Below are 26,997 nucleotides of genomic sequence, written 5' to 3' on the forward strand. Positions count from 1 at the left end.
TTAAAGGAGTTTTTTTTTTCTTCCTGATGATAAAACCATACAGAAGTGTCAAACTAATTCTTGGATTCGTGTGTTTTGGTTCTGTGTATTTATTGTGCCGTCAGTTTCCATGTATCTTATCTAAGAGCGGCTGCGCTCCGGCTGAGGTCGGATCGGTCGGTTAGAGCCTGTGTTTCCTGTTTGTGGATCAGCAGCAGCTCAGTGACACGATTGCCTACAGCAGCTTCATGAAAGCACTGCGACCTGCTGTGACTGCGGAGCAGCAGATTATCCATCCACACAGAACCTGACCCACATTTCAAACAGTCACGAACGTGTGCTGCACCGAGGCATGATGGAATCTACCCTGACACCGTGACGACGTTAAATATTCAGCGACAAACAGAGAAAGCGAAGCGGGTTAAATGTTAGTAAATGTAAAGTGTAGCAGGAGCTGACCTACATCCAGGAAGGAAACATTTCTGAACCTTTCAGCTGAGAACAACCATTATCCCAACTCCTCCATGCAGGACACAGGCTCTGGTTTTACTGTCTTTTTAGCGCTGTGCTTAATAAGAATACAGTGTAACCTCAATCTAGACTTTACAGACATTTGGATCGCTGAAAAAAAAAACAAACCCTCAGGTTGAAAACATCAATTGAATTCTATTTAAAGAACACAAAAACACACTGTGTAAATACAGTATATATGATCTAAAAATGATAAAACTGTTATCATTCAGTGTTTCACACAAATTCTCTCAAAAAGCCATTAAAGAGATGAGGGAAATGTTCTGTATGATGTATGCAGAATCAAATAAAACTATCAGTTTTATCAAAGAGCCATCTTTGTAATTGCTGTGCCTGATATAAAACTTTTGTATTTTCCTTCAACTGCTGTTAAAACTCTCTGTGAACGACCTCCGCCTACGAAGCTTCACCTCCTCTAACAGCACGCCTCCACATTAGACTGTAGAAGATAAATCTCTCTCTCTCTCTCTATAGAAAGGAGGCAAATAAAAGCTCAGCCTACTCTGGTTTGGCCTTTTAAAATGCCAGGCCGGCACTCTGGCTTAATGACTGCTGTGGTATGGTATTTGGACAGAGCAGGTCCATAAAGATGGGAAGGGAGGTGGGGGAGGAGGTGCTGAGGTCTATTTGTGGAGTTAGATAAAGAAAAAGGAAGAACATAGGTTTGTTTGTGGAAAGGAAACTGACTGTGTGGTGCACCTCATGGCTCGATCCTGGGTCCTCCTCTTTTCTGTACTTACATCAACAGTACATCTAACTGAGCTTTTTCCTGTATGCAGGTGATACTCAACTGTACCTCTTTACTTTCCTGAAGCTGGAAGTCAGGGTATTTGGAGGAAGTTGGATGTTGGATCAAAATGAAATTGTTCTTCTGTCTGTCTAGGTTTTCTGTCATTAAGGTCACGATAATCTAAGGAGCTTGGAAAGCAAGCAGGTGGCAGGTGGACTTCTTTAAATTTCTTGAAGGCATTTCACCTCTTATTCAAGAGGTTTCTTCAGTTCTTAAAATGTGGAAAGTCTTAGCTATCTACAACCTTGTGGAGGTTGCCCTTATTTTGAAAAACAAAACTTTTTTTTTTAGAATTAATTCATGATTATGTCATTTTGTTTTGATTTGATTCATATGTGGAGCATGGCTCTCATTGTTTAGAGCTTAATCAATAACCTGATGGAGGTGGTAGATGAGCTGATCCTAATGGGAACACGAACCTCCAGAACATATTTAATCACAATCCACAAGCCGCTTTCTACTTTCTAAATTAAAGGGTACCTATTCTTTATTTTCTTATTATCTGTCGTGGATATATTGTTTCACTGTAGTACACCTCATAACCTCTGGGTGCTGCCCCTCTGCATGCCTGTGAAGTTAGTCAATCAGAAGATAGTGTGCTTTCAGGGAGAAGCTAAAACAGCTTGTTTCAGAGGACCAATTAAGGGGCTGCACCAATATCCAGTTCAAATTCCAAGAGTAAAAATAAGTTTCAAAATGAGCTGAATGTATATGTCAGCTTCACACAATCAAGTTTTGAAAACTTATTTTAGATGGCAAAAATTGATACTCAGATATTAATCAATACTTAAATTACAATCTGATCAGACAGCTATTCTGAGTTGAAAGAACCCCTCCCATCACTAACACTAGGCACAGCTTCAGGAGGAAGTTCAGAGGTCAGTGGACAGACCGGTTTGTCTTTATGACCGAAGCAGAAAAGTCGACCAGAAGCTGCACAGAAACAACCTTAAAGTACCAGTCACATAGTTACTGTTGTTACTTCTGTTGTTGTTTGTATTGTTCCAGTCTCTATTTAAAAGAAAAACACTAAAGCCTCTAATTTTTCCTGTGGTACTGCAGTATTCCCATATATGCAATACTCTCTTGGGGATCAGTGATGAGTTAGAAATTCAAGTATCGTGACAACCCGAGCTGTCGCCACATTGCAACCATCGACATCAGCCTGAGTGAGAGTGGAAGAGAAAATCCACACTGACTCATTCAAGGCTCCACTGCTCTGCTGTCGCCATGGCAACAGTGATGAAAGGAGCACCACGTTTAGGGTGGGTGGCGGCGCAGCAGGATTACCACGGAGACGCTGCAGAGCATGGGGGCTCAATGCTACTAATGTACCCCCAGCCCCCACATCGGGCCAGAATCACATGACCCCAGCTGTTTCACTGATCAGCGAGTTTGGTCAATAAGAAGATCCTCTGAGAGCCTGAACATCAAAACCTGCAACACATTTCCTCAGGTTATCTTTAGTTTCACCCACTGTTCACTCATTAACTGTCCAACTAATCCTACAGCTCCAAGAGCTACACACTCAGCACCGCTTACACTTTTCCAAAGAGAAAGGTTTTCGATTTCTCTGCAGATCACAGACTTTCTGAGGGTCAAGCACTGCCGTACATACTCAGACAGGAACAAAACAACATCAATGGTCTGTCAGCACTGATCAATTTTCTTTCAATCAATGTCTGTAACGACACACTGTAAATAAAAGATGGAAGCAGTCACTGGTTTTTGGACTCATCTTAGAAAAAACTGTATGGGAACAACATACAGACGCTGATGCCTGCTAATTGGTAACATCCAAATAAATTCCTAAAACTGGTGCTCAGACTTCCTGGATAGCCTGTTAGTACAGTAATCTCACAGCAGCCATATTATTGGTCTGATAAAGTAATTAAAAATGCTCCCAAAGGCTCCAACAGCACAAATATGGTCCAGAGGTCCAGTTAAGAGACTCAAATTAGTTGACATAAGGCAGGTTGCAGGTAGAGGCCACGCTTCTAATAATGCAAACTTTAAGCTCTAATGCAAGTTAATAAGGTGACTTACAATAATATTCTCCTCTTGTGCAGTTGTTTGTGTCTCTAACTCCTGATATAAACCCCAGATAAACTGTTAGTCTCCTTCTTCTCCTGTATATAGAACTGGGTCATCTGCGTATAGAGACGCTTTTCTTCTCATTCCTCTCTTTTACTTACTCTTATCTTTATTCCTTAACAAAAGTTTGGTACAGTTGTAATGAAGGGGGAAATTATCTATAGAGACCACAACACTTCTGTATCAGGCTGTAAACATGTTTATTTCTGCTGTAAAGTTTTTAACATTACAGTCTATGGAGACTGACTCACTGCTTTGGCCTCTGCTGGGTGCTAGAGGAACTGCAGGTTTTGGCTTCTATTAAACCAGGGGTGTCCAACTCCAGGCCTCAAAGGCCGGTGTCCAGCAGGTTTTAGATATCACCCTGGGTCAACACACCTGAATCAAATGATTAGTTCATTACCAGGCCTGTGGAGAACTTCAAGACATGTTGAGGAGGTAATTTAGTCATTTAAATCAGCTGTGTTGCATCAAAGACACATCTAAAGTCTGTAGGACACCAGCCCTTGAGGCCTGGAGTTGGACACCCCTGTATTAAACTGTGTTAATGATCAGGTCCTGATGAGTGTTTCTATTGTAAAACTTGTTCTGAACTTCTTACAACTGTAGGCTGATCATAAAAAAGATCAAAATTAAAGTAACACTAAAATTTCTAAATAATACAAATGAACTGAAAGAAGCAAACAGAGCGTAGAAACTAAAACTAAAAACACTGAATCCTCAGAGTTGTGTCAGGACACCAGCTCATCCTTTCATGAGGGGAAAGTGATTCTGAGTAAGTGAATGAATGTGACCCTGTGAATGGCTGCAGACGGACAGCCAACAGGGGGTGGAGCCAGGGGTCGGGAGGCTTCACCCTCAGGCAGCTGCCAGCATTATCATGCAAACCTGCAAAGCTGTGTGGAGGCAGGTGGGGAAGACGGGGGGGGGGGGTGTGTTCTGGATGGGCTTTTTTCAGACTTTTATGGCTCACCTCAGACTTTTTGGCTTGATTAGAGCAGAGTAAATCTTCCCTTTTTTGAATGTAGTCTGGTGAGGGTAAATTTCATAACTCTAAAAACAACCTGAGCCTCACAACTTCTGCAGATTCCTCTTGACTCTATTTTTCCTGCGTGGAAAAGTTCAGCTTGGTGTTTTTTTCTGATGAAATCCAATCTGAGGCCTTTCCTTCATCATGTTTCTGGCCTCTCTCTTACAAGAGTGTTACACTAAAATCTCCACTTTTCTTTATGTAGCCTGGTGAGGCTCAGAGGTCTTTTCATGCGGTGCTTCCTTTCACCGGAATAACAAAAGATGGCTGACAGCTCTCTGCCTCATTCACAGAACAATGAGAACCTTTCCAACGAGCTCTCCAAAGCAGGTTCCCACAGAAGAAGCTGCTGCAACAACCAAACCGAATGAAGCGGAACGCAGAGGTACAAACATCGGGCATCAAACGCCGGGAAGCGAGTTTACGGCTCTCAAGATCTGTAAAAAAACAGAAAGAGACTGAAAATGTTTTTCCCACACTTAAGAAGCTGGAACAGGGACTTGATTGGTTGATTATTTCAAGTACTATAACAAGCCTAATGAGGTAATGTGACCACAATAAGGTAAAATGTCCGACATTTAGGGCTGGGGCTCATTGCTGTAATCAAAAAATGGAGAAGAAACTTCTTATAAGTAAGTATCAACTCCAAAAGCTGCAGTTCCTCTAATGTCCATTAGGGAAGTTTGTCTTAACTCATGTGAAGACGCTCTGGTAAAGAACACGAGGAAGGAAACTAAAAGTTAACTTCTGGAATTAAATTCAACACGTTACTGTAAGTGATGTTTTTCTTGACCTTAAATGTGGACTGAGGGGTTCAGTGAACCTCATTTTCATCGCCTGTCACTAGAAAAGATCCAGAAGGATCTGCAGCTCCATATATATTTTAGATTCAACCAATCAGATGGCCCCATGTGAAACTGTGGACCAATCAATGACAATGCGTCCCTCCGTGGAGGCTTTCTGTTCTCACCGTCTGGATTCTGAAATGACACAGAGCTTCAGGGTGAAGTTGATCATTTTCAGTCCTTCATCAGATCCCAATGCATCATGGTGGTGGAGCTGGAGGTGGAGGAGCTTCTTTAGTGACCTTCCTAAACGTTTCATTAGAGCTCAGCAGGAAAAGTGGCGAATCACCTTCTCTTCATCAGCTCACCATAACCATCATCATGTGACTAACAACACGTAAAAGGTCCATCAGCTGATTACTCAATCAAAGCCAACAGGAAGCCTATCTTATTTATAAGACCTTTCAAAGTAAACGTTCCCATTAGTAGGGAGATAAAAACCCAAAGTCGAGCTGTGATAACTGTTATTCTGAAAGAGGGCTGAAGCAGGAAGAACCTTCCATGTTCTACAGAGAGGATGAGGAAGGATGAAGACTGGTCGTGTGTGGTGATTGGCTCTGGATCATTCTGGCACTTGCTCTTTATAAACCTTTGACCTAAAGAAGCCCGTCCAGCCTCTGTTCTGGGTGTCTGAGGTTGTACTCGTTGTTATTCCACTCGGCTGCAGCTGAATCGCATGGGCGACATGGCGGCTCAAAGAAGAAGCTCAGTGTTTGCTCTGCAGATCTAACTCTGATTAAATTCTAATCGGGCCTCTGTTAACCCTCCGCCGCTCTGATTATGCCCTCACATTATTGCCCTCTGTCACATACAGGGATAAACCCTCCAACGTAATCCAAGACGCACATTAAAGTCACGAATGTGTGAATATTCAGAGACCGTGTGGAGCGCCGACTTAAACAGATCTCTGAGTCACAGCCGGCGCCACATGGTTACTGTGGGCTTACAGTCCAGAAGTGACCCCAGAACCATGATGCAGATCTGAGGACGTGATGGCTCACGCATCACCCATAAATCTCACTGATGATGTCACAGCCACAATAATGAGAACAGCTGATTGACATTAAACAATTTCCTAAAAATACAAAAAACCGCTGTTATTATCTGACCTCTGAACTCCAAGCTCATCCAAACACTAATAGGACCCGCAACACGCCCCCTATTCCCACCTCTACACCCGCATGTACAAAAGTCATCCATCCATCCATCCATTCTCTGCCGCTTATCCTTTTCAGGATTGCAGGGGCGCTGGAGCAACAACTCCACCTCATTGTTTTAAAAAACTCTGTGCTTTTCCGCGACATTTCAAAGAGCCGAAAAGTAAATAAACGGCAGACAGAAATCAGGCAGGTCGAATTGTCTTGCTTGAACGCAATACGTGTTTCCTGTATTGCGTTTCAATGTGGATGAACAACTCTGTGAAAACAAATGAAAACAATAGTGTGGACGCGGAGTGTTTTCAGATGTATACACCGTTTTCCATTTTATCCGGGCTAGTGTAGACGTAACCTAACTGCATGTCTTTGGACTGTGGTAGGAAGCCAGAATACATAAGTAACAGCTAAACAGGAAGTTCTCTGAAGTTTTCAGGTGCCAAACTCAACATTTCATCAGGTCGCCTTCATTTTTGGTCAGCTTCATCTGAAGGACCTCTGAGACATAGGTTTCACTGGGGGGCGTGGCCACAGTAGTACAGTGAATTTCAATGTGCCACCTCATGGCTCTTAGCTAACTTAGCTGTTAAAGTTCCTGTCCAGACCTGAAATTACACCTGCACTGAGGAGATTCAGGCTTGTCTCATTCTACAACATGAACAGTGGATGGGTGCAGTGGAGAGATGAACAGTCTTTGTTCATCACGGGCCACATAAAACCTTCCCAAGGCCTTCAGCCCACTGCCACAGTTGATGGCACTGATTTTAAATATGTTTTACTAACAGCTGCAACATATCAGTGATTTCAGCGTCTTCCTTAGGATTGTGGGCAATGTAGTACGCTGCTGTTAAACCTGAAATTTTAGAGACAAAGCAGGAGATTTGGATAAAAACAAATCTGGATTTGGATAAAACATTTATTCTTCAAAGTAAAAGTTCCTCACACGGTTACATTTGTTAAAATGTGCGTCATATTATGTCCAAATAAAAGTCCAAAACTTAAGATGCTGATGTCAGTGAAACAGGAAATGCTTCATAAATTCTTCTTCTTCATACTCTTTACATTCAGCGCCTCGAATCAGAGCAGCTGTCAGAAGACAGGAAATTGGAAGCTTGGAGCATCAGATAGCGCTCAGAGCAGGATATTAACGCCGCATGCGGATAGCGAGGATAACGAGGTGGAGGGGAACCCGTTACACTGTAAACCCACCACGTTACTTCACAACTATCTCGACACTGAACAGGAAATAAAAGTCTGCAGCTTCCAGATGATTTTACAGGGACAGGAAACAGAAACTCGCAGACAGGAAGTCGTCCAGCATCAGCGCAACACTCGCTGGTCCTTCACAACAGGCTGACTTTAACCGTGAAACCGACGGGTGCTTTATAAGTGTCCACAGGTGGCATGTCACAGGGCCATTATCATCTTGCCATCTTCACCCCGGTGAATAGCACTGCATGACAAAAGTGACATCATCATCACTGGTCAGGCACCTCTCTGTTTTTGTAACCTCACTTGTGTTACTGTGCCCACAAAAACGACACACAGCAAGCACAAATGGACGAGTCTGTGTGATGATGTCAACAGCTGATGGACTACACCCACAGGGGGTGCTATAGTAACCTCTGGCTTCAGCAGAAACATCAGGAACATCTGGCTTCACACATGACCACTCAGTCTCTTTACAAAGAACAGACTGAGCATGTGCAGGAGTGCAGTAATAAAGGCATTGCTCCTAATACCTGTAAGTGTAAAGTAGATTTACCCAGATGCACCAGCTAAGAGTGAGTCTGTGTGTGTGTGTGTGTGTGTGTGTGTGTGTGTGTGTGTGTGTGTGTGTGTGATGTGTGCGAGACTGTGTATGTGTCTTTGTGTGAGTCTGTATTTGCGCATGTGTGTCCAGTGTGCCTGTGAGACTGAATGTGATAGTCTGTGTGTATGGGTGTGTGTGTGTGTGAGTCCGTCTGTATTTGTGTGGCGTGCGTGTGAGACTGAGTGTGTGAGTCTGAGTCTATGTGTGTGTGTGATGCTGCAGCCGACTGACCCACTTTCCGCAGACACATCGAGCTGCTGGCTGTCGCGTGTCCGCCGCGCGCGCGCGCATGCGCGCGCGCACACACACACACACACACACACACCTCCCTCCTTCCCTTCCCCGGTTCCTGCGGTCGAACAAAGCCGCTGCGGCCGGAAGTGCGGCTCCTTACCTGGGTGAAGCAGAGCAGGTGGAGCGCGAGGAACAACGGGTGCAGCATGGTGCGCGTGTCCCGGTCAGCGCGCGCGATCCCTGGCCTTCTTCCTCTCAATCTGCTGCGCATCCAAACAATGGCGCCTCCTCCTCCTCCTCCCGCTGCTGCATCGGAGCGCGAGCCGCGCCACGCGCACAGGTCTGTGTCCGCTCCGCTTCTCTGAGCGCGCACCGCCTTCACCATCAGAACCGCGGGAAGCAGCACCGGACCGGCCCACACTCACAGACAGGCCGGGCAGCGGGGTCCATGCCGCAGCCCGCAGACGCCAGCAGGTCGGTGACGGTGTCGGTGATGGAGCTGCTGCTGCTGCTGCGCGCCGACGCCCCGCCCTGCGCCCCGCAGCCGCTCCTCCTCCTCTTCATCAGCTCCCTCTGAGAGGCGCTCAGACTGAAATTACTCACGACATCCTGTCTCCAAACTTTATTTCACCGCAAACATAAAAAACACAAGGAAGAAAACACAGCCGTCACGTGACGTCACATCACACATTAAAATCACATCGCTCTGCTGCTCACTGACGCAGTGATCACTCTTCACTGCATCAGAGCTCAGAGTAACTGTAACTCAGAGTAACAATAACTCACAGTAAGTAACTGTAACTGAGATTAAGCAACTGTAACTCAAGAGTAACTGTAACTTAAAGTAAAGAGCCAGCATGTCTGGCTGTCTCTGTACTCAACAATGAGATCTCAGTAAAAATAATGATTCCAAAACAGATTTGTTTTTCTGTTTTTAAATGGAGACAGAAATGAACAGCCCCTGAACAGGAAGCGGTCTCCACATGGAAGCCAGGCGTCCTCACACAAACCACTGTGCAAGCACAGAGACAAAAACATGTCTGCCATTAGAAGCTGGAGAACATCTCTCACGCATGACCCCATGCCCGTTTTTAACGACCAATGTTCCCTCTAATTTTTCATGTGTCTGAGCGAACACACAAACTCCCTGAGCGGTCCCTTGAAGCACTGTGAGCAACATCAGACGTGTGCACTGTGGTCACGCCAGCATCAAATCCATCCAAGTTACATGGTTTATTAAAATAATCAAATTACAGCGTTTACATTTATGTTACACTACTTTTAATTAACTGATTTAGCCCACTTACAATAAAAATGTAAAAGAAATCTTGTTCATGACCTGTGTAGTATGTTAACACTATTGGAAGTAAAAATAACTTGAACTCCAATTTTGAAAACACAACTTTCTTTTTTTTATATATATATAAAGCTCTGACTTGTATTATGAGTCTGTGGTCTGGGAGAGAGTCCTGTAACTCTCTGTCTGCGAAATACAGTAAATAATGACCAATGTTGGGCAATTAATTATATAGTTACTTCTTCAAAAAAGTAACTTAGTTATGCAAACAACAACGTTTGTTGCAGCTGTTTACCTAAAAATGCAGCTAAGGCGTTTTTTTAAATAAACATTTCAAACTATTTACAGAAAAATCAGCTGTTCTGCATCAAATTTGATGTCACACAAATTATTTGTGCCACTCCAAAAAGTAATTTCTGTCCACTATGAGATAAAGGAGAACAGCCTGATACCTGCAGGCCTGACAACAGGAGATGTATCACTCCTGTAACACCTGTAACATTCAGTAGTCGCCTCATTGTTCTGACACACACAACAAAACTATTGACTACACTACACACTAACACAAGATTTGCGCTAAACGTAGCAAATCTCTCACATCTCAAAACACTGCCGTCACTCCTAAAACTTCCCCCCTCCCTAAACAACTAAATGCCATGTTGCCATCTCATTCTTTGATTGGTTGACATGGTACATTTTTCCACCAATAGGAAAGGGTGGGGTTTTTTTGGTTTCATCTTTCCTCACAGGCGGAGAGGGCTTTCGAGCGTTTTCCTTATAAAACGCCGTTTTTACCATTTCTTCGCAGTAAATATAAACAACAATAGTGCTCAGGAAGAAAACCAAACATTGCAAATATTTTTATCATAACTCTGGTTTTCGTGGCCTATCAACACAATTTAAAAACTGGTATAAAGTCCACACTTTTCCCGCCAATTGTTCCGTCTGTCCTGGTCACATCTCCAATGGTTGTCCACGTTGTCATTAAGGCGGTTTCACTCCACATCAGCCACACTGCTTTTCTAGCTAAAACACCGGTGTTGGCACATAAGGATGCTGTCATAGCCTGTCAACAATGTTGATTAGCTGCGCATATACAAATGTGAATCGCATTATTGGCTGGACTATTGGATAAGGTGGCATCGTTCTAATCCCATATGGGAGCAGCCAGTCACTTACTGACTAACACTGCAAATCAGAATTGTTAAAGTTTTAATTTTAATTTCAATTCAGGTTTGATTTTTTTTTCTGTGCGCAGAGACCGTGCCAGCAGTGCGCAATTGCACACGCGCGCAGCTTAGAGGGAACATAACGACCAACACTGTGAGAGCTTCCAATATAAACACAAGATCATGATGAAAAATAACTGTTACCTACCAAAGACCCATCACAAAATACGTCCTCCCCTAAGAGTTCTGTGGATGTCCACAAACTGACCACACTGTCAGGTGAAACGTGTGATACCAGAGGAGCTCCACAGCGCCCTCTTGTGTGGCAGTAACAAACAACGTGACAACCAGCCGTGGTGTACACTAATAAAGCCTAGCTGGATAAATGCTTTAAGGGCAGCGTCCTTAGAACCAGAGACAGCGAAGACTGATGAGAAATCCAGGTTATGACAGCAACTGTGGGGGAAAGTTCAGCTGATCACGTGTGTCCTGTTCCTGAGGAGGCTGCAGACCAAGCCAAACACTGTGTTTATCACACAGTCTCATTTGGGATCTCGGTGACGTCATAGAGGCTGCCGAGGCGCCATTTTAGTAGGCCAAACAAAGGGCAAAAGGAGCGAAAGCATGAGTAATGGTTCATCCTTGCTGTGTTGTCAGTTGTAATGTTAGATCGCACGATCGGGAAGGGAATAAGCTGGAAAATGGGCTCTATTTTTATTCTTTCCCCACCTGGAAGCAATGTGAGGGAGCTCATGTATCGGACGTTACCAAAAGAAGGCGTCTAGCCTGGATAGCAGCTGTGAGACAAGCTGCTATCCAGTTCTCTACCATCCACAGATATCTGTTGGTGCTCCAGACATTTTCATTCGGGTAAGTTCTACATAATTTCATATCACTCTTTCTAGCCTATTAGTTTTATTTTCAATGCGCTCTGAGGTCATAGCAAATTAGAACAAACATCCTAATGAGTGATTTTGTAGATTTACGTTCTATTTATAGAGTTGCTAATTTTTTTTTCATTATGCAGGCAAACCAGCCGAAGGAATGAATGAAACAAATCCTGATGGGTTCCAACGCTACACATGGGGCACTACGAAATCCCTGCTTCAAACTACATGCTGCATCAACACGCCTCGGGAGTGAGAACGGCCTGGCTACACACCACCCTGCCAATCAGATAACTTCTTCCATGTGTGGGTGAAGAGCCGACCCTCCTGGATAAGATGGTGAAGGTTTGCTGCATTTTGGTGAACATGTGCCCCAGTGTGTTAGTAAAACCAGGGAAAATGCTCTTGTTAAATACTCTTAAAAGTCTTGTGCTGTTTATGTAGTGATAAGTTTTCAAAAGAGACAGTAAATTACAGAATGCTAGTAGTGGGTGATATTATTTAAATGCTGTCATGATTTTATGTAAACATTTTGTCATTTGTAAACTATACATGACATTGATTCTACTGATGTGATGTTCTACAAAGTGGTTTTAATTTAAAATAAAAGAGGCAAACATTAGTTTGTTTCTTTATTCAACTTTTGAACAGAGGTACTTAGTAAGAACATGTTCAGTAAATGCAAGTTATTTACATGGCAGTGCACTTCAGGCATAAATGTAGACCCCCTAAATACAACATGATGGGTTATTCAGAACAGAACTATGCTTGGAGAAATATTTTCCCATCAGTTCAGACAACTCCTCCACGGTAGCAGGTGGAACTTCTTTTACCTGTCACTACGGATGGTTTGTTTATGTTTTGATCAAGAGCCTTTTTTGGGGCAGCTGAAGAGGAGAAGTCTATCTTATGTCCAACCACTGGCTGTATCTTGGTCATATTACCCAGCAAAACCCAGTATGCAGGTTCATCTGTAACAGTCCTTGTGCCACGGATCTGCACTGTTGCTTCTACATTAAACAGAAGAGCAGCGACATGGCTGCAGGTCTCTGCGACTCCGGCCATACAGGTGCAGTGGGCGGCTTCAACCTTCCCTGTGATGCTCACAGTGACCCATGGCTGCAATGCTGGTTCATTCAGTCTTTGAGAGTGCAGGACCTGAAACACACACAGGCAAAGTTAATTTAAAGACAAGAACTATGAGCCAAGGCCGACATAAATGTGTTTAATCTACTTTATCATAAATGTAAAAGTGTTTAGAAAGTTGGCACATACATGTAATTTTTTATCTTTTTATGCATCCATCTAAAGAACGCTGCATGTTATATTCTAAATCTGCCTGGGGTTTTTTTGTTTTGTTTTTTTAATCTGCCAGCAAAAAATTTACCTAAAGTATGTAATGCAAGGATGTAATCACTTTCAAGAGGGAGAAAGCATAAAGTTCGATTTTAAGTGACAATTATGAATCACCTAACATGATAAGGAGATTCTGCAGGTCATGAATCAATGTATAAAACTAAAATAGAATGCGTAGAAGATGTGTAATAAGGATTATTTATAATAAATATGAATTAATTAGTGCAATTTCTTTAACCATAGAGAATGACTAAATCCTTCAGGACAATGTCACATCAATGCACTGAACTCACTATGTTATCCCTCTAACAGCCTCCACATGTTCTCACTGTAATTCTCCCTCATGAATGAATTTATGCTGCACTAATCTGAATGTTCGGGAGGAAATCAAACGCATTTTACTCGCAGCACTCAAGCTGACTTACCTTTGTTTGAATGATGACGTATTCACGACGTGCAGGCTTAAAAATAGTCAAATCTTGTACCCAACCGTTGGTGAATTGGATGTGCGCTTCCAGACATTTATAATTGCGAAATTGGTTCGCTGTGTACGCGCTGACTCCACAGGTACGAAAATATATCAGGCTACGTCAAAAGCGGTTGGTCTTCAGGGTTTCTACTCCACTGCCGTTATTTCATACGGGTCCACATTTCCAATGCACGCTATTTTTTGCAAGTACCGTCTCTTTGCATCCGGACCCAGTCTGTCTCTATACCGTTATTTTTCTTTTGACCTGCTTTTAGGTATGGTTCATAGCAATCTTTCTTCCAACACAGGCTGTATCCCAATTCAGAGTCTGCAGCCTTAAAGTACGCAGCCTCAACGATCTTCGAGGGCCGCGTACTTAAAGACCGCTAAGGCCGGAAGTGTGAGGCTTGTGAAATGGGACGGTCTAGCCTCAGTTGCGCTGCCCAGGTTGCCTAGCAACCATGATACTAACAGCTGGAAACGTTTCATATAGCTTTGTTTGACAGAAATGAAGGAGAAAATCTTTTGTTCATTTGTTTGTTTGTTTCTACATGAGCTTTGATCATTCTCTGTAAGATTAAGGTCAGCTATTGAACGGTGTATATTTTAAAGTAAAAGCTTTAAAACCAAGTTAGTACAAACATCACTAATGTCACATAACTTTGCCGACATGTGGCCAACAGTAATGTTTTAATGTTCTTCGTTATTAAACATTTGCACATAAATAAGTGACATGGTAAATGGCCTGTATTTATATAGCGCTTTACTAGTCCCTAAGGACCCCAAAGTGCTTTAAATATCCAGTCATCCACACATTCACACACTGGTGATGGCAACCTACATTGTAGCCACAGCTGTCCTGGGGCGCACTGACAGAGGCGAGGCTGCCAGACACTGGCGCCACCGGGCCCTCTGACCACCACCAGTAGGCAACGGGTGAAGTGTCTTGCCCAAGGACACAACGACCGAGACTGTCCAAGCCGGGGCTCGAACCGGCAACCTTCCGATTACAAGGCGAACTCCCAACTCTTGAGCCACGATCACCCCTCCTAATATTCAGTACTTAAAGTTTACTCTTCTTGTTTTTCGGCAAAATTATGCACACCCACCGCCGCGCTATGCATTGTGGGATATGTTGGGCCACGAAGTCTACACCGCCACATCCTTAAAATTCAGGGAAATGAAGGTCGCATTTGAGGGCCGCATTTCGAGCAGCCTTTGAATTGGGACAGCCTTCGTCGCATCGCTGTGACGTAATCGGCCTTAAAATGCGGCCTGTCACTACCCGATCCGTACCGGAAACCCGATCGGTACCCGCATGCGCAAATCTTACGTCACTTCCTCTCTTTGCCAACATTGCGACATTCAATATATTTGAATGATACGGTTAGCGCCCAGTTAGCTCCTAGCATTTCTCAACAGCTCTGCCTCCTTTTCGACTGCCCGCGACATTTAAACAATGGATAATCCGTATACAAAGAAATTCATGCTTTTCTCCTCAACAGAGAGCGTCCCCCGATTGAGCAACAGCGCCGTAAAATAAGAAGAATGGCGCCTAATTACAGAGTTAATAATGCAGACTTTGTAATATCTCACGTGTAGATTCATCAGCCAGATTAAGTGTTTACTGACAATTGACAGTGATAGCGCACATCATCATCACTATTCCAACAATCCTCTCCTCACAGACAAGCATAAACACACTCGACTATCGCTAAATCAGATTTAACACACGTTTGTAATGACGATAATTCAGTTTATAATAGGGTTTATTCGCTCGGTCAGCAGGTGGCGGTATCCTCGTACACTGGGGAGTAAACTGCCATTAAACGAACTGAAGAAGAAGAAAACATCTGCACATGCGCGGTACGGATCGGGTAGACCCGATTTGTACGTCAGACTTTACACATGCGCAGTAAGGATCGGAGAGTCCTGATCCGTAACTTTCTTTTTATTTTTCGTTTTTGTCTACATTGTACTGAAATGCTTCATTATTGCAAACATTTTAAGATATACTTGTTATTCTTAACATCTTAACAGATACTCTGACCCATAACTATCGTAAAACGCTACGACCGGAAGTAGAAACCTTTCGCGCATGCGGGGTACCGATCGGGTTTCCGGTACGGATCGGGTAGTGACACGGCCTTTAAGGCTGCAGACCCTGGTCGTGTCCAAATTCATGGGCTGCATCCTCCTGAGGCCGCATTTGTAGACCGATTACGTCACAGCGACGCGCCGAAGGCTGTCCAAATTTGTAGACTCCTCCGAATGTAGCCGACAAATGCGTCCTCCTTTTCCCCGAATTTTAAGGATGGGTCGGGTGTGTCCTTCGTGGCCTACCATATCCCAGAATTCATAGCACGGCCCAGCCAAATTCCAGTTTCCAACAATGGCGGCCGCTACTAAGTTTTAAAATTACTCATACTAATCTTTCTGGGTCACAAAATAAACTTTTAACATATTTTCAGGCGAGGAAGTAGTTGTGTAAACATCAAATATCTGCTCGGTTTATCAAGATATCGCATATTTGCAAAAGTGCGTCGACGTTTTCGAAGGCGTCTGCTACCCACCAGCTCGATAGCTAGCCGGGAGCTCGAGGGTTACTGATGCGGCCGAGAACGGCACAACTCCCGGCACATCATTTTCACATCACCGCGGACTTTCGCTGCTCGGGTTAAACGTAATATATAAGTCACTTAGACAACCTAAAAATTTTATTGTTGGGCTTTTTTCAGTGTTTTGTTTGTTCGTGAGTAAATCGGTTTGGCTGAGATTAAAGTTATTAGATAAGATTAGATAAAATAAAACTTTATTAATCCCCCTCCTCCTTGGTTTTTACACAGCTGACTAAACGTCAAACAGAAAACTGATTAAACAGAAGTATGAGACAGTCGAGAATTTACGCCAGTGTCCTGTTATATTTTAGATAGCAAGGAGCAGACGACCGAGTTTATTAAACTCCACTGAGACAGCGGTGACGCTAATCAGAAGGCTAGACCGTCCAATTTCACGGCCGTTTACTTCCGGCCTACCTGACCTTCTGAGGACCCGGCCCACGTAGACCGCGAAGGCCGGGTCCTCAGGAGGATGCAGCCCATGAATTTGGACACGACCCCTGAATTGGGATACAGCCACAGTGTTTTGATTCGTGACCTGCTAAAATGGTGGCGTGCTCCCACAATGCATTGCGGCGTGATGCCAACTCCAAAGCCCTATATGTGAGGGAAAGTAAAAAAAAACAACAAATTATGTTTTATGTTACATAAAATTGATTAGTGGATCACTTAACAAAAAGGCTATGAAAACTATTACTATTTGTAGTAATTACAAATTATTTGAATGTTTGTAATTCTTTGTATTACACCCCCTGGCATATGTTAATTTTGTTCTGGTTGTATACATGTTCTGTTTTCTGTTTCTTAATAAAGTTTAATATTAAAAAAAAAGGAAAGTAAAAAAAAAAGCTCTTACTTTCAGATCAACTGGACTTTGATCAGCTGTTTGTGTCACTGCTGTTTCCTTCTCCATGCCGCTGAAGCGACTGAAAATAATTTTTATTTTGAAAGGGAGAACTTCTTTTTCCAAAAGTTGCAAACAGTCATTATGATCCTGAAACAGCAACGGGAACTGGAAGCTTTGTCTGCTTCAGGTGAAAGTCTGCCTTCACGACCTGAAGATGCATCATGAGCCTGCTCCACCCCCTGCTGGTGGAAACCACACATTACCAGACTGCTGCTTCATCTGCTGTCACCACATCCGATAAACATCTAGAAAACATCCAACAAACATTCAGCAAACATCCAGAAAACATGACCACAGCCTCAATGACTACAGACCTCACATATGTAGTCCTGCAGTGTTTCGTGCAGATAGTGTCTCAGCACATCAGAGACTGCCTACCTCCTCCATTGACCCCCACCAGTTTGCATCAAGAGCAAATCAGTCCACAGCAGAAGCCATCACCATCACCCTTCACAGAGCGCTGAGCCATCTGGAGACTAAGAAGAGCTAGTGAGGATGCTCTTGGTGGACCACAGCTCAGTGTTCAATACCATAATCCCAGACATCCTCACCTTCAGATCCCCTGTGCCATCTACTCCTGGATTAAAGACTTCCTACCAAACCAGCCTTAATCAGTCTGACTCAGCCCCCACCTCACCCTCCAACTCAGCACCGCACCCCTACTGTACACCCTGTACACCTATGACTAAACACAACCCACCCAACCAATGTCACCGTCAAGAATGCCAATGACACCACCGTGGTTGGGCTCATCTCTGGAGGAGATGAGACAGCATACAGTATAAATACAGTGAAGCTGAACATCTTTAAAACAAAAGAACTCATAATGGACTTCAGGAGGCACAGACAGGTGCCTTCTCAATATAAATGGAGAAGGGTGGACTCTGTCTCCACCTTTAGGTTTCTGGGCACTCACATCACCTGGACCCACAACACCATTGCCCTGGTAAAGAAGGCCCGGCTGTGGCTGCACTTTCTCTGTTCTAACGAAGAATAACCAGGACCAGAAGCTGCTGCTGGCCTTCTACTGCTCCTCAGTGGAGAGTGTGCCCTCCTCCTGCCTGGGTGTTCGGTACCCAGGAGCCACTACTGAGAACAGGAAGGCTGCACAGAGGGTTATTAACACCGTTCAAAAAATCATTGGCTGCCCTCTGCCACCCCTGCAGGCCATCGCCAGATCCTCCTGTCTCAGGTAAACCAGGGCCATCACAGGTGTCTCTTCACACCCTGCCGGTTTCACGCTGCCCTCTGTTCACAGGTTCCCCATCAGATTCACTAACAGCTTCTTCCCCTTGGCCATTCAGACGGTTAGCAAACACTATCCCCCCACACCCCACCCACAAATATGAACCATGGTCTGAGTAACCCCCATCACTCAGGTCACTCACACACAGGCTCTATTCAGACAAAGTTTTTTGCACTACTTTCAAGCACTTTGTTCTCTAATGTGTGCCTTTCTATTGTTCTGTAAATATTCCTCATGTCCACTATTTCTATTTTATTCCCGCACAGTTGGTGTGGAGCACCCATAATTTCGTTATACATGTACAATGATAATAAATAATAATAATAATAATACATTTTATTTATAGGCGCCTTTCAGACCCTCAAGGTCACCTTACAAGAACACGTGAACAATAGCATAAAAAACATTTTTAAAAAAATTATGTATATATATTAAACATGTTAAAATAAAATTTAGACATAAACAGTCATAAAAGTATAAAGACAAGTATAAAAACTGAGCAAGGTAAAAATGGACTAAGACAGATCAGGTGTATGCAATTCTAAATAGATGAGTTTTGATACGTGATTTAAAAGTGAGACAGTGTGTGGTCCGGAGAACAAGTGGAAGTGCATTCCAAAGTCTCGGGGCAGAACAACTAAAGGCTCTGAGTCCAATGTTAGTCAGGCGAGCAGGTGGAAGAGACAGAAGGGAAGCTGAAGAAGAGCGGAGTGTACAAAGGGATAAGTATGTATGGAGAAGATCGGATAGATATGGAGGAGCAAAGTTATGAAGCGCTTTGAAAGTGAGAAGCAGGATCTTGAAATTGACCCAGAGGTGAACTGGAAGCCAATGGAGCTGTTTAAGAACAGGTGTTATATGTTCAGTGGATCTAGTTCTGGAAATAATACGAGCAGCTGTATTTTGAACTAACTACAATTTATGGAGGGATTTGTGAGGTAGACCATAGAGAAGAGAATTACAGTAATCTAAACGAGATGTGACAAGAGCATTGACAAGCATGGCGGTACTGTTTGGAGTGAGTGAGGGAGGAAGACGGTTAATATTACGGAGATGAAAGTAGGAAGACTGAGTGATATTATTTATATGTGCTGTGAAGGACAGAGTGCTATCGAGGATGACACCAAAACTCTTAACCTGAGGGGAGGGTGTGACATCAGAGTTATCAATGGATACCGAAAGACTGGTTGGAACTGTAGTCAGTTTTGATCTGGTGCCTATTAAAATGAATTCTGTTTTATTGCCATTAAGTTTAAGAAAGTTGTGAGTAAACCAGACCTTGATTTCACTTAAACAGTCAGAAATGGATGTGGGTGGGCGAGTAGCTGTGGGTTTGGAGGATAGGTAGAGCTGGGTGTCATCTGTGTAGCAGTGAGACTGGATGTTATGCTTCCTAAAAATATTACCTAGAGGTAGGAGATAGATGATAAAAAGTAAAGGACCCAGGACAGAGCCTTGGGGTACACCGGAATTAACTGGAGTAGATACTGATCTGTGAGGGAGTAATTGAACAAACTGTGAGCGGCCAGAGAGATAAGAGGTAAACCAGGCAAGTACTGTACCACTGATGCCAACAGATGCTAATCTGTGAAGGAGGATGCGGTGGGAGATAGTATCAAAAGCTGCTATGAGGTCAAGGAGAATGAGGATGGAGATAAGTCCTGAGTCAGCTGCAAGCAGAAGATCATTGGTGATTTTTACTAGAGCTGTTTCTGTACTGTGACATGAACGGAAGCCGGACTGAAACTGTTCGTACAAGTTATTTTCAGTGAGATGACAATGAACCTGTGCAGCCACTATCTAGAATAAAGGGCTATTCTATTCTATTCTATTCAGACACCTAGAATTCTGACTTTATTTCCTAGATTTCTTATGTATTTTTCTGAAAATCCTACAAATATATGATTTTGTTGTGAGATGTTTAACTATTAACTCTCACACGCATTTGAAACATTTTAACTTTAATTAAAGTTTTCAATCTGAAAATTTCCACTGCTTGGTGAAAATACTGAGCTTAAACCCATGTAAACATTCCTCAGAACCACCAGTTCAAAGGTTAAAGGTTAACCCGGGATCTGGTTTCACTTTTTAAAGTCTTTTAAAAACTGTTAGAAAAAGCAAATTCAGTAACTGAAGAAATGTGAACTTTTCGTGGTTTCAACCACTTTTTTCAGACGGTCACTGTGGAAACAAAGTTCAACTCTTCAGTCCACCTTAAAAACTCAGAAAGCCGTCCCTCTGCAGGCTGTTGAGGAATTAATGAACAGCTTCCTGTGTGTGTCACAATGTTTTATTACACGCCTTTTAGAGTGTATTACTGTGTTAGTGTGTGTGGCTGAGTCACACTGTTTTATTACATGTGTGTATTAAAGAGTGTGTTACTGTGTGTGTGTGCACGCGCCTGTGTTTGGAGGCACAAAGGGCTCTCTGAAGGTTTTCCTCGGACTAAAATATTTGGTTTTCTTGAAACAAATCTGGGTCGTCTTCCAGGAAGGAGGTGGTGGTGGAGGAAGAAACACAAACACTGCACACACAGTTTTTACAGGAAACATTTGATTTAATTTCTCAGGAAAAAGTTCAGTCCAACTTTATTTGATCAGGATTTAAAGGGATAGTGCATTGCTTCATCACAGTAACTTATTCTGTTCACTTCCAGCTGACAGACCAGCTCAGCATGACTCACATTTCACAGTAATCCTTCTGTCTCTGATCCTGGGCCTCAGTAACAATGAGTGAAGCATGAAGCAGAGCAGGTGAGGATGCTCCTGTATGCTGATGATTCAGCTCCATGAAGAAAAGTCATCCTGTCACTTTACACACTTCAGAACAAACTCAGGATTTAAATCTCTTTACATTTCTGCTCTTTCTGTCAGACTTTCTGCTTCAACATTTGAAATGAAGTCTCTCAGAATCCAGACTTTTTATCTTCAAACATAATCTAATCTCAGACTGAACTTTAATCCCAAACCTTCGACAGGTTATGTTGCTTCAACAGGATTTTACTGTCATGAGTTGATATTTATGCCACAAATTTACTCTTTTTGTTTCATATTGTTGACTTTCTACAAAGCATTCATCTAAAGATGTGTTCTCTGGATATAAAGTTTAATAAAAGGATTCTAGCATCACACATCAGTTTTATGTAAAAAGTTTAAAACCCCACAGACACAAGCAATAAAGGCACATTTTAGTCTTTGGCTGCTTCAGTTTGTTCTAAATTTGATTTTTCTGATTTATATCCTGAAAACACTTCAAAACTTGAACATAAGTGTAAAAATGTATATTTTTCCCTAATATTATATTTCAGATTTCAGTCTTTTTCTTCATTTGAAATGCGTCTCTCTGCATTACGAAGAAACGTTCAGAACGTCCTCCAGGACCGCTGAATGGATGCCAGCGCTCTGCAGACTCTGCAGTAGCCTCTCCACTGTCGCTCGCTTCCCTTCAGCCCGCCTCCACCGCACCAGCCCAGCGAGCGCCGCCGCCTGAGAACTGAGGCTGTGATCGGACCGGCATCGAAACAACACCTCTGCCGACAGACCCAGATCCAATAGCACCGATTCCCACTCGGCACCGAGCTGCAACGCCAGCTGGGACAACTCTCGATCTGAGGGAACCCGCTGTAGAACCGATTCTTGGAGCCGACAGGCGTCTGCAGACAGACGGAGAACAGGAAGGTCAAAGGAAATAATGTCATTATCATCTTAGAACTAGAACCTCAGTTCTAATTTCAGATTCTGGATTTAATCCTGACTTTTATTTCTATTTCACAGTTTTTGTCATTTTTATTTCAAAATGTGGATTTTAATCAACTTTGAGTTCAAATTTCTAACAATAACATGAACAATAACACTTCTTTGAAAAAAAGTTTCTTTGACATTCAGTTTAAAACTTTTTTTAGACTTCTCCCGAAAACCAAAACTGTCACAAAAAAAAAAAAAAAAATCATGTTTAACCTCAGAATATGTACTGACAAAAAACAAAAAACACTTTTCAATGTAATCTTAATTCGTTGATTTTGGACTTAATGACTTATTTTCGATATAATTATTTCTTGTACACATCAACATATATATTCAGTTTTGGTGTTTTATAGGGAAAATTCAGATGTATCAAAAACTCAAAACTGTAAATGAACTAATACAATGAATTTATTTTCTAAATAACACAAAATATGACTTATTTTTATTTGCTTAGACAAAGACTTTATTCAGGTTTAACTGAAGATTTTTTTTAAATAGAATTTCTAATAATTACTTTTCAATTTATTCTTAGACTACATGTTTATTTTAATTTTAAAATTCTGAAATTCTCTTTAAACTAATTATTGAATTTGGAGTTTGTCATTCTGAAATATCACAAATTCAGACTTATTTCAAATCTGGACTAAATTTTCACATTTCAAAAAGAAAAAAAAAGCAGACTTTGATCGACTGATTTATATTTGCCCTCTTCAGGTTTATTTCATAATATCAAATTCATCTAACAGATTTCCAGTTTAAATTGTTTTAAATCTGAACATTGCTTTGGTTTGTAAACATCTTATTTTAAATGTTATCTCCAAATGTTTGAATGTTTGGTTTGTATTGTCAGGATTGTGATGTTTTCAACTTAACACCCTCATAAGGACAAACAGACGTGAATGGCTGTTTGGATTGGGCAACTCCGAGCCCGTTGGTGCTCTGCAGGGTGCCGTTTGTTTGTAACCTCAGCTGGTTGAGCAATTCGAACTTTCCGGGGGTTGAACAAACAGTGAAGCGTGGTTACTGTGACCTCACAGGAAAACATGACGCCAACAGCTCATAGTATTTTTTCTGTTGTTGTTGATGCTGCCGTCCAATGAATGAAGACCAAACGGCACAGCCCTCCCACCACCGCCTGCCTACGTTAAAATACTGAGAACTGAAGTTACAGCAAAAACCAGTGACAGCAGAACAAATAAAGTTTATTCAAACGGCCAGAACACAAACAAGTGTAGAATGTTTTTGCCTTTTTCTGCTTCAAATGCTGACATCACTGAATCCATGCACGGCAGGCGTGAGCCCACCAAAATCTATTTTTAAAAAAACTGTAATTTACATGACCTTTAAAATCCAAGCTTGTTTGCTGCTGCTGTAACCTCCTAGGACCTGGCGTCCACATATGTGGACATCACATTTTGGGTTGTCTAGACCAAAATACAAAGTTTTGCTCTACAAGGGCCTGATATCCACTTATGAGGACATTATACTGCCTCTGTTCTATCGAAAATCTAAACGAATACCCTCATATGTGGCTCTAATTTTTCTCAGAAACAAAAATTAGGTAAAAAAAAAAAAAAAAAAAAAAAAATCAAAAATCTGGTAATTCTTTGTTTTTACATTCATCGGGTCCCGATCAGCCCAAGCATCAAAGAGAAATTAAAAATGCATGCCATGGAAGAGTGCTCTGCAGGTGTGAGAGGGCTTCTCTGCTGCCGCTGATCAGACCAACCCCACACCAGGTAACTAGTGATGGCCAAACTCTGACCGTCTGAGGGGTAGTGAGACGACTCAGACGCCTACAGATCAAAAATAGAACATCTGCTGGCATCCGTCTGTCCGTCTGATCACTTCATTAATCACTGAAAGAGCTTCATTTTGTCCAAAACACAGTTTACAGTCAGCTGTGACAATGATGGAGTATCAAATCCACAAACGTTGGGTTAGGTGGATAACTGTTGATCACATTATTGTATTAATAAATGACTGCTGTTGATTTTTACTCAGCATCTGATGGAAGCTGCAGATTATTTGTTTCATTAACTTTAAACTGAAAGCATCCACAGTCCCGTGATGAAGATGTGCTTCAGGTTAGACTGAAGGAAGAGGACAGTCTTCCTCTCGGGCTTTAATCAAAGTCAGGAGACTCGTTAAGACCAATGCTTCGTGTTCAGACTTCCAGCTCACAGGATGACTTCAACCTACAGGAAGTCCTGCACGATTCATTTGGATTCATTTTATAAATAAAAATCCACATTTTCAAATTAAAGTCAAAACAAATTTAAAATTCCAACCTTGTGTGTCTGAAGTTTACAATTTCTGGATTAAAAGTGACAAAGTTGTGAATTTTATGAATCCAAGTTATGAGATGAGTGTGAACTATACAAATCTAAGATTTGGATTTGAGGATTGAGCAAACAGAGAGAAAGTTACATTTAACACTAAAAAGTCTGAGTCTTTACATTTTAGTTCAGATTAGGACAGAGATGACAGGATTAGACGGTCAGGATTCTGCATCAATACTTTGTCAGCACGACGTGGGACTTTCCTGGAAAAAACAATCAAAATCAGGGACTCCGAGAACGGCTGCAGCAGGAAAATTCTGGGAAACTAAACTCAGACAAAAATAAAACGAGGGGATTTTGAGAGGCTGAAAACCCACCACTCAGAGGAGGAGGAAGAGTTTGTTTTCCTGCCCAGGCCTCCCTCGTCCACCTCCTCCTTTTATTACCTCCCTCTTGGTTTCCAGGAACCTGGCAGCAGCTTCCCAGCCAGATGTTTGGGATCACATTCACATGATGCTGATTCTGCATAATCCCAAACCTCCTTGGAGCAGATCAGTCTCCTCCCATTTTTCTAAGTGGGGAATTTGTTCTGCCGAACACTTCTGATTTTGATAAATGTTAAATAGTGTATTATATTTCTACATACATTTTTTGTGGGGTTTTTAGGCTTGTAAATGGTAAATGGCCTGTATTTGTATAGGGCCCTAAGGGCCCCAAAGCGCTTTACATATCCAGTCATCCACCCATTCACACACACATTCACACACTGGTGATGGCAAGCTACAGTGTAGCCACAGCCAACCTGGGGCACACTGACAGAGGCGAGGCTGCCGAACACTGGTGCCACCGTGCCCTCTGACCACCACCAGTAGGCAACGGGTGAAGTGTCTTGCCCAAGGACACAACGACCGAGACTATCCAAGCCGGGGCTCGAACCGGCAACCTTCCGATTACAAGACGAACTCCCAACTCTTGAGCCACGATCGCCCCAGTAAATCATCAGTGTGATTTCCCCCCTAAAAATAAATGGCACTATCCATTTTTAAGCAATTAAAAAAGCCAAATGCAGCAAATGTGATACAAATTAAAAGTCATATAAGAAAACTGAAATGTAATTTATGTTTTAAATAAATTTGTCACATGGTTCAATAAACTGTCGATTTTCAAAAATTAGAATTTTCTGGAAATTATTTCATGGTTCAGTCCTCAAATCAGACAATACTTCCATGAGGTTTGGTTGAACTAAATGTGACCCACTCACAGTGGTCAGAGTCTTTGATGTAGTCCACGTTACAGAGGTCCAAGAGAAGTGGTCTTACATTTGGACCTGGTCACACTGGATGTAGTCTCCTCAGACAAACATCAGTGACCTCTGACCCTCATCTGATCCTAAAACAAAGGACCCAGAGGCTGATCTGTGTCCTGGATCTGGTCTGGCTAAAGTACCTGTGCCTCATGTTTCTGCCAACAAGACTTCCGGGTTTATGTAGAGAGGTATGATTCCCCCGCACCCTGATTGGTTTTACCTTTGGGTCCGGGTTCAGGTGGGGTCTGGAGCTCCTGCAGCAGTCGGTCCCGGACCCAACTGAAATCCTGCAGGGACCGCAGGAAGGATTGGAAGGCCCGGGGCCCGCGGCTCGGCAGGAGGTCCAGGAGCCGGAGGGTCTTCTGTCTCTCCGTGGATCGGGACTCGATGTCCTCCACCTGCGCGTCCGTTAAAATCTCCTCCTGGTACAGAAACGGAACGATGGTTTCGCTGACCAGAAGCTGGCCGGACAGCTCCAGCCGGTGTTTTCGGAGGACGGCTCTGTGCACCGGGTCCATTTCACCGAAGCTCATAAAAATAAGCAGTTCCACATCATTAAACTAGTCCTTTGTGTCAGCTGTACAACTACCTTTCAACTGCTCTGTTTTTGTGCTCGGGTGGAAACAAGCAGGCGGAACCAAAGTCTTTGCTAATCACGTTGCGTTCACATTTTTTTATGGTAATACAATCTAAAATTTGCTTAGATTGGTGGTTAATATGGGATCTATTTGCGTGGAAGGATTGGTTAGTCGTTGATCTTAAATTCGGCGTGCGTTTATACCCCGGATAAAATTAACTTTGAGGGAAAACAGATTTTATGCAGATTGGTTCTGATAAGATGATTTCTGGTGACGTAAATGTACGCCGAAGTTCGGTAAGAAGCCTCGCAGAGCGTTCCACTTTACTGATAAATATTCTTCATTAATAAATCCACGAGGAAACCTCAAAAACAAAGTATTGAATTAGGTTCAGCGTACCATAGCATCGAGCAACGTTACCTAACACACAGCATTAGCTAAAAACCAAGGGTAATTTTATAGATACAAGATATATTTTATTAATAAAAAAAGAAAATAACGTTTATAAAATATCTGCCGAATTCATTAAAAAGCCACAATCTGACCAAAGAAGTTAATATATTTGTTATATATCAGATACTTACATTTAGGAATTCAAAATAAAATTCCCCAAACTGAAAGATTTTCCATGGAGTTCACAAAACCTCGTGTCACATTGTCCTTTATTAC

General features: G+C 42.5%; 2 protein-coding genes across 4 annotated transcripts in view; both read right to left on the minus strand.

Moving 5' to 3' along the window:
• ptpro (protein tyrosine phosphatase receptor type O) overlaps window positions 1–9,090 on the minus strand; it is a 46,044-nt gene extending 36,954 nt beyond the window's left edge. For all 3 annotated transcript variants that reach the window (XM_086268225.1, XM_086268224.1, XM_086268223.1), the window contains exon 1: window positions 8,631–9,090. In XM_086268225.1, the coding sequence (XP_086124351.1) occupies window positions 8,631–8,855 (225 nt within the window). In that variant the 5' untranslated portion in view covers window positions 8,856–9,090. The remainder of the gene's footprint in view (window positions 1–8,630) is intronic.
• Window positions 9,091–20,965: 11,875 nt separating this feature from the next.
• On the minus strand, window positions 20,966–26,376 carry cradd (CARD and death domain containing adaptor protein). Its single transcript, XM_086269853.1, has 2 exons — window positions 25,971–26,376; window positions 20,966–22,071 (listed from the first exon to the last, which is right to left on the minus strand). Exons 1-2 carry the CDS (start codon window positions 26,281–26,283, stop codon window positions 21,767–21,769), a joined length of 618 nt encoding a protein of 205 aa, XP_086125979.1. The 5' UTR covers window positions 26,284–26,376; the 3' UTR covers window positions 20,966–21,766.
• Window positions 26,377–26,997: the final 621 nt, after the last annotated feature.

Source organism: Aulonocara sp. 'chitande type north' Nkhata Bay, linkage group LG17, assembly GCF_057382095.1.
Source record: "Aulonocara sp. 'chitande type north' Nkhata Bay isolate Kocher_YH1m ecotype deep benthic linkage group LG17, A_spYH_male_GT1.1, whole genome shotgun sequence".
In the NCBI taxonomy this organism is placed as follows: domain Eukaryota; kingdom Metazoa; phylum Chordata; class Actinopteri; order Cichliformes; family Cichlidae; genus Aulonocara; species Aulonocara sp. 'chitande type north' Nkhata Bay.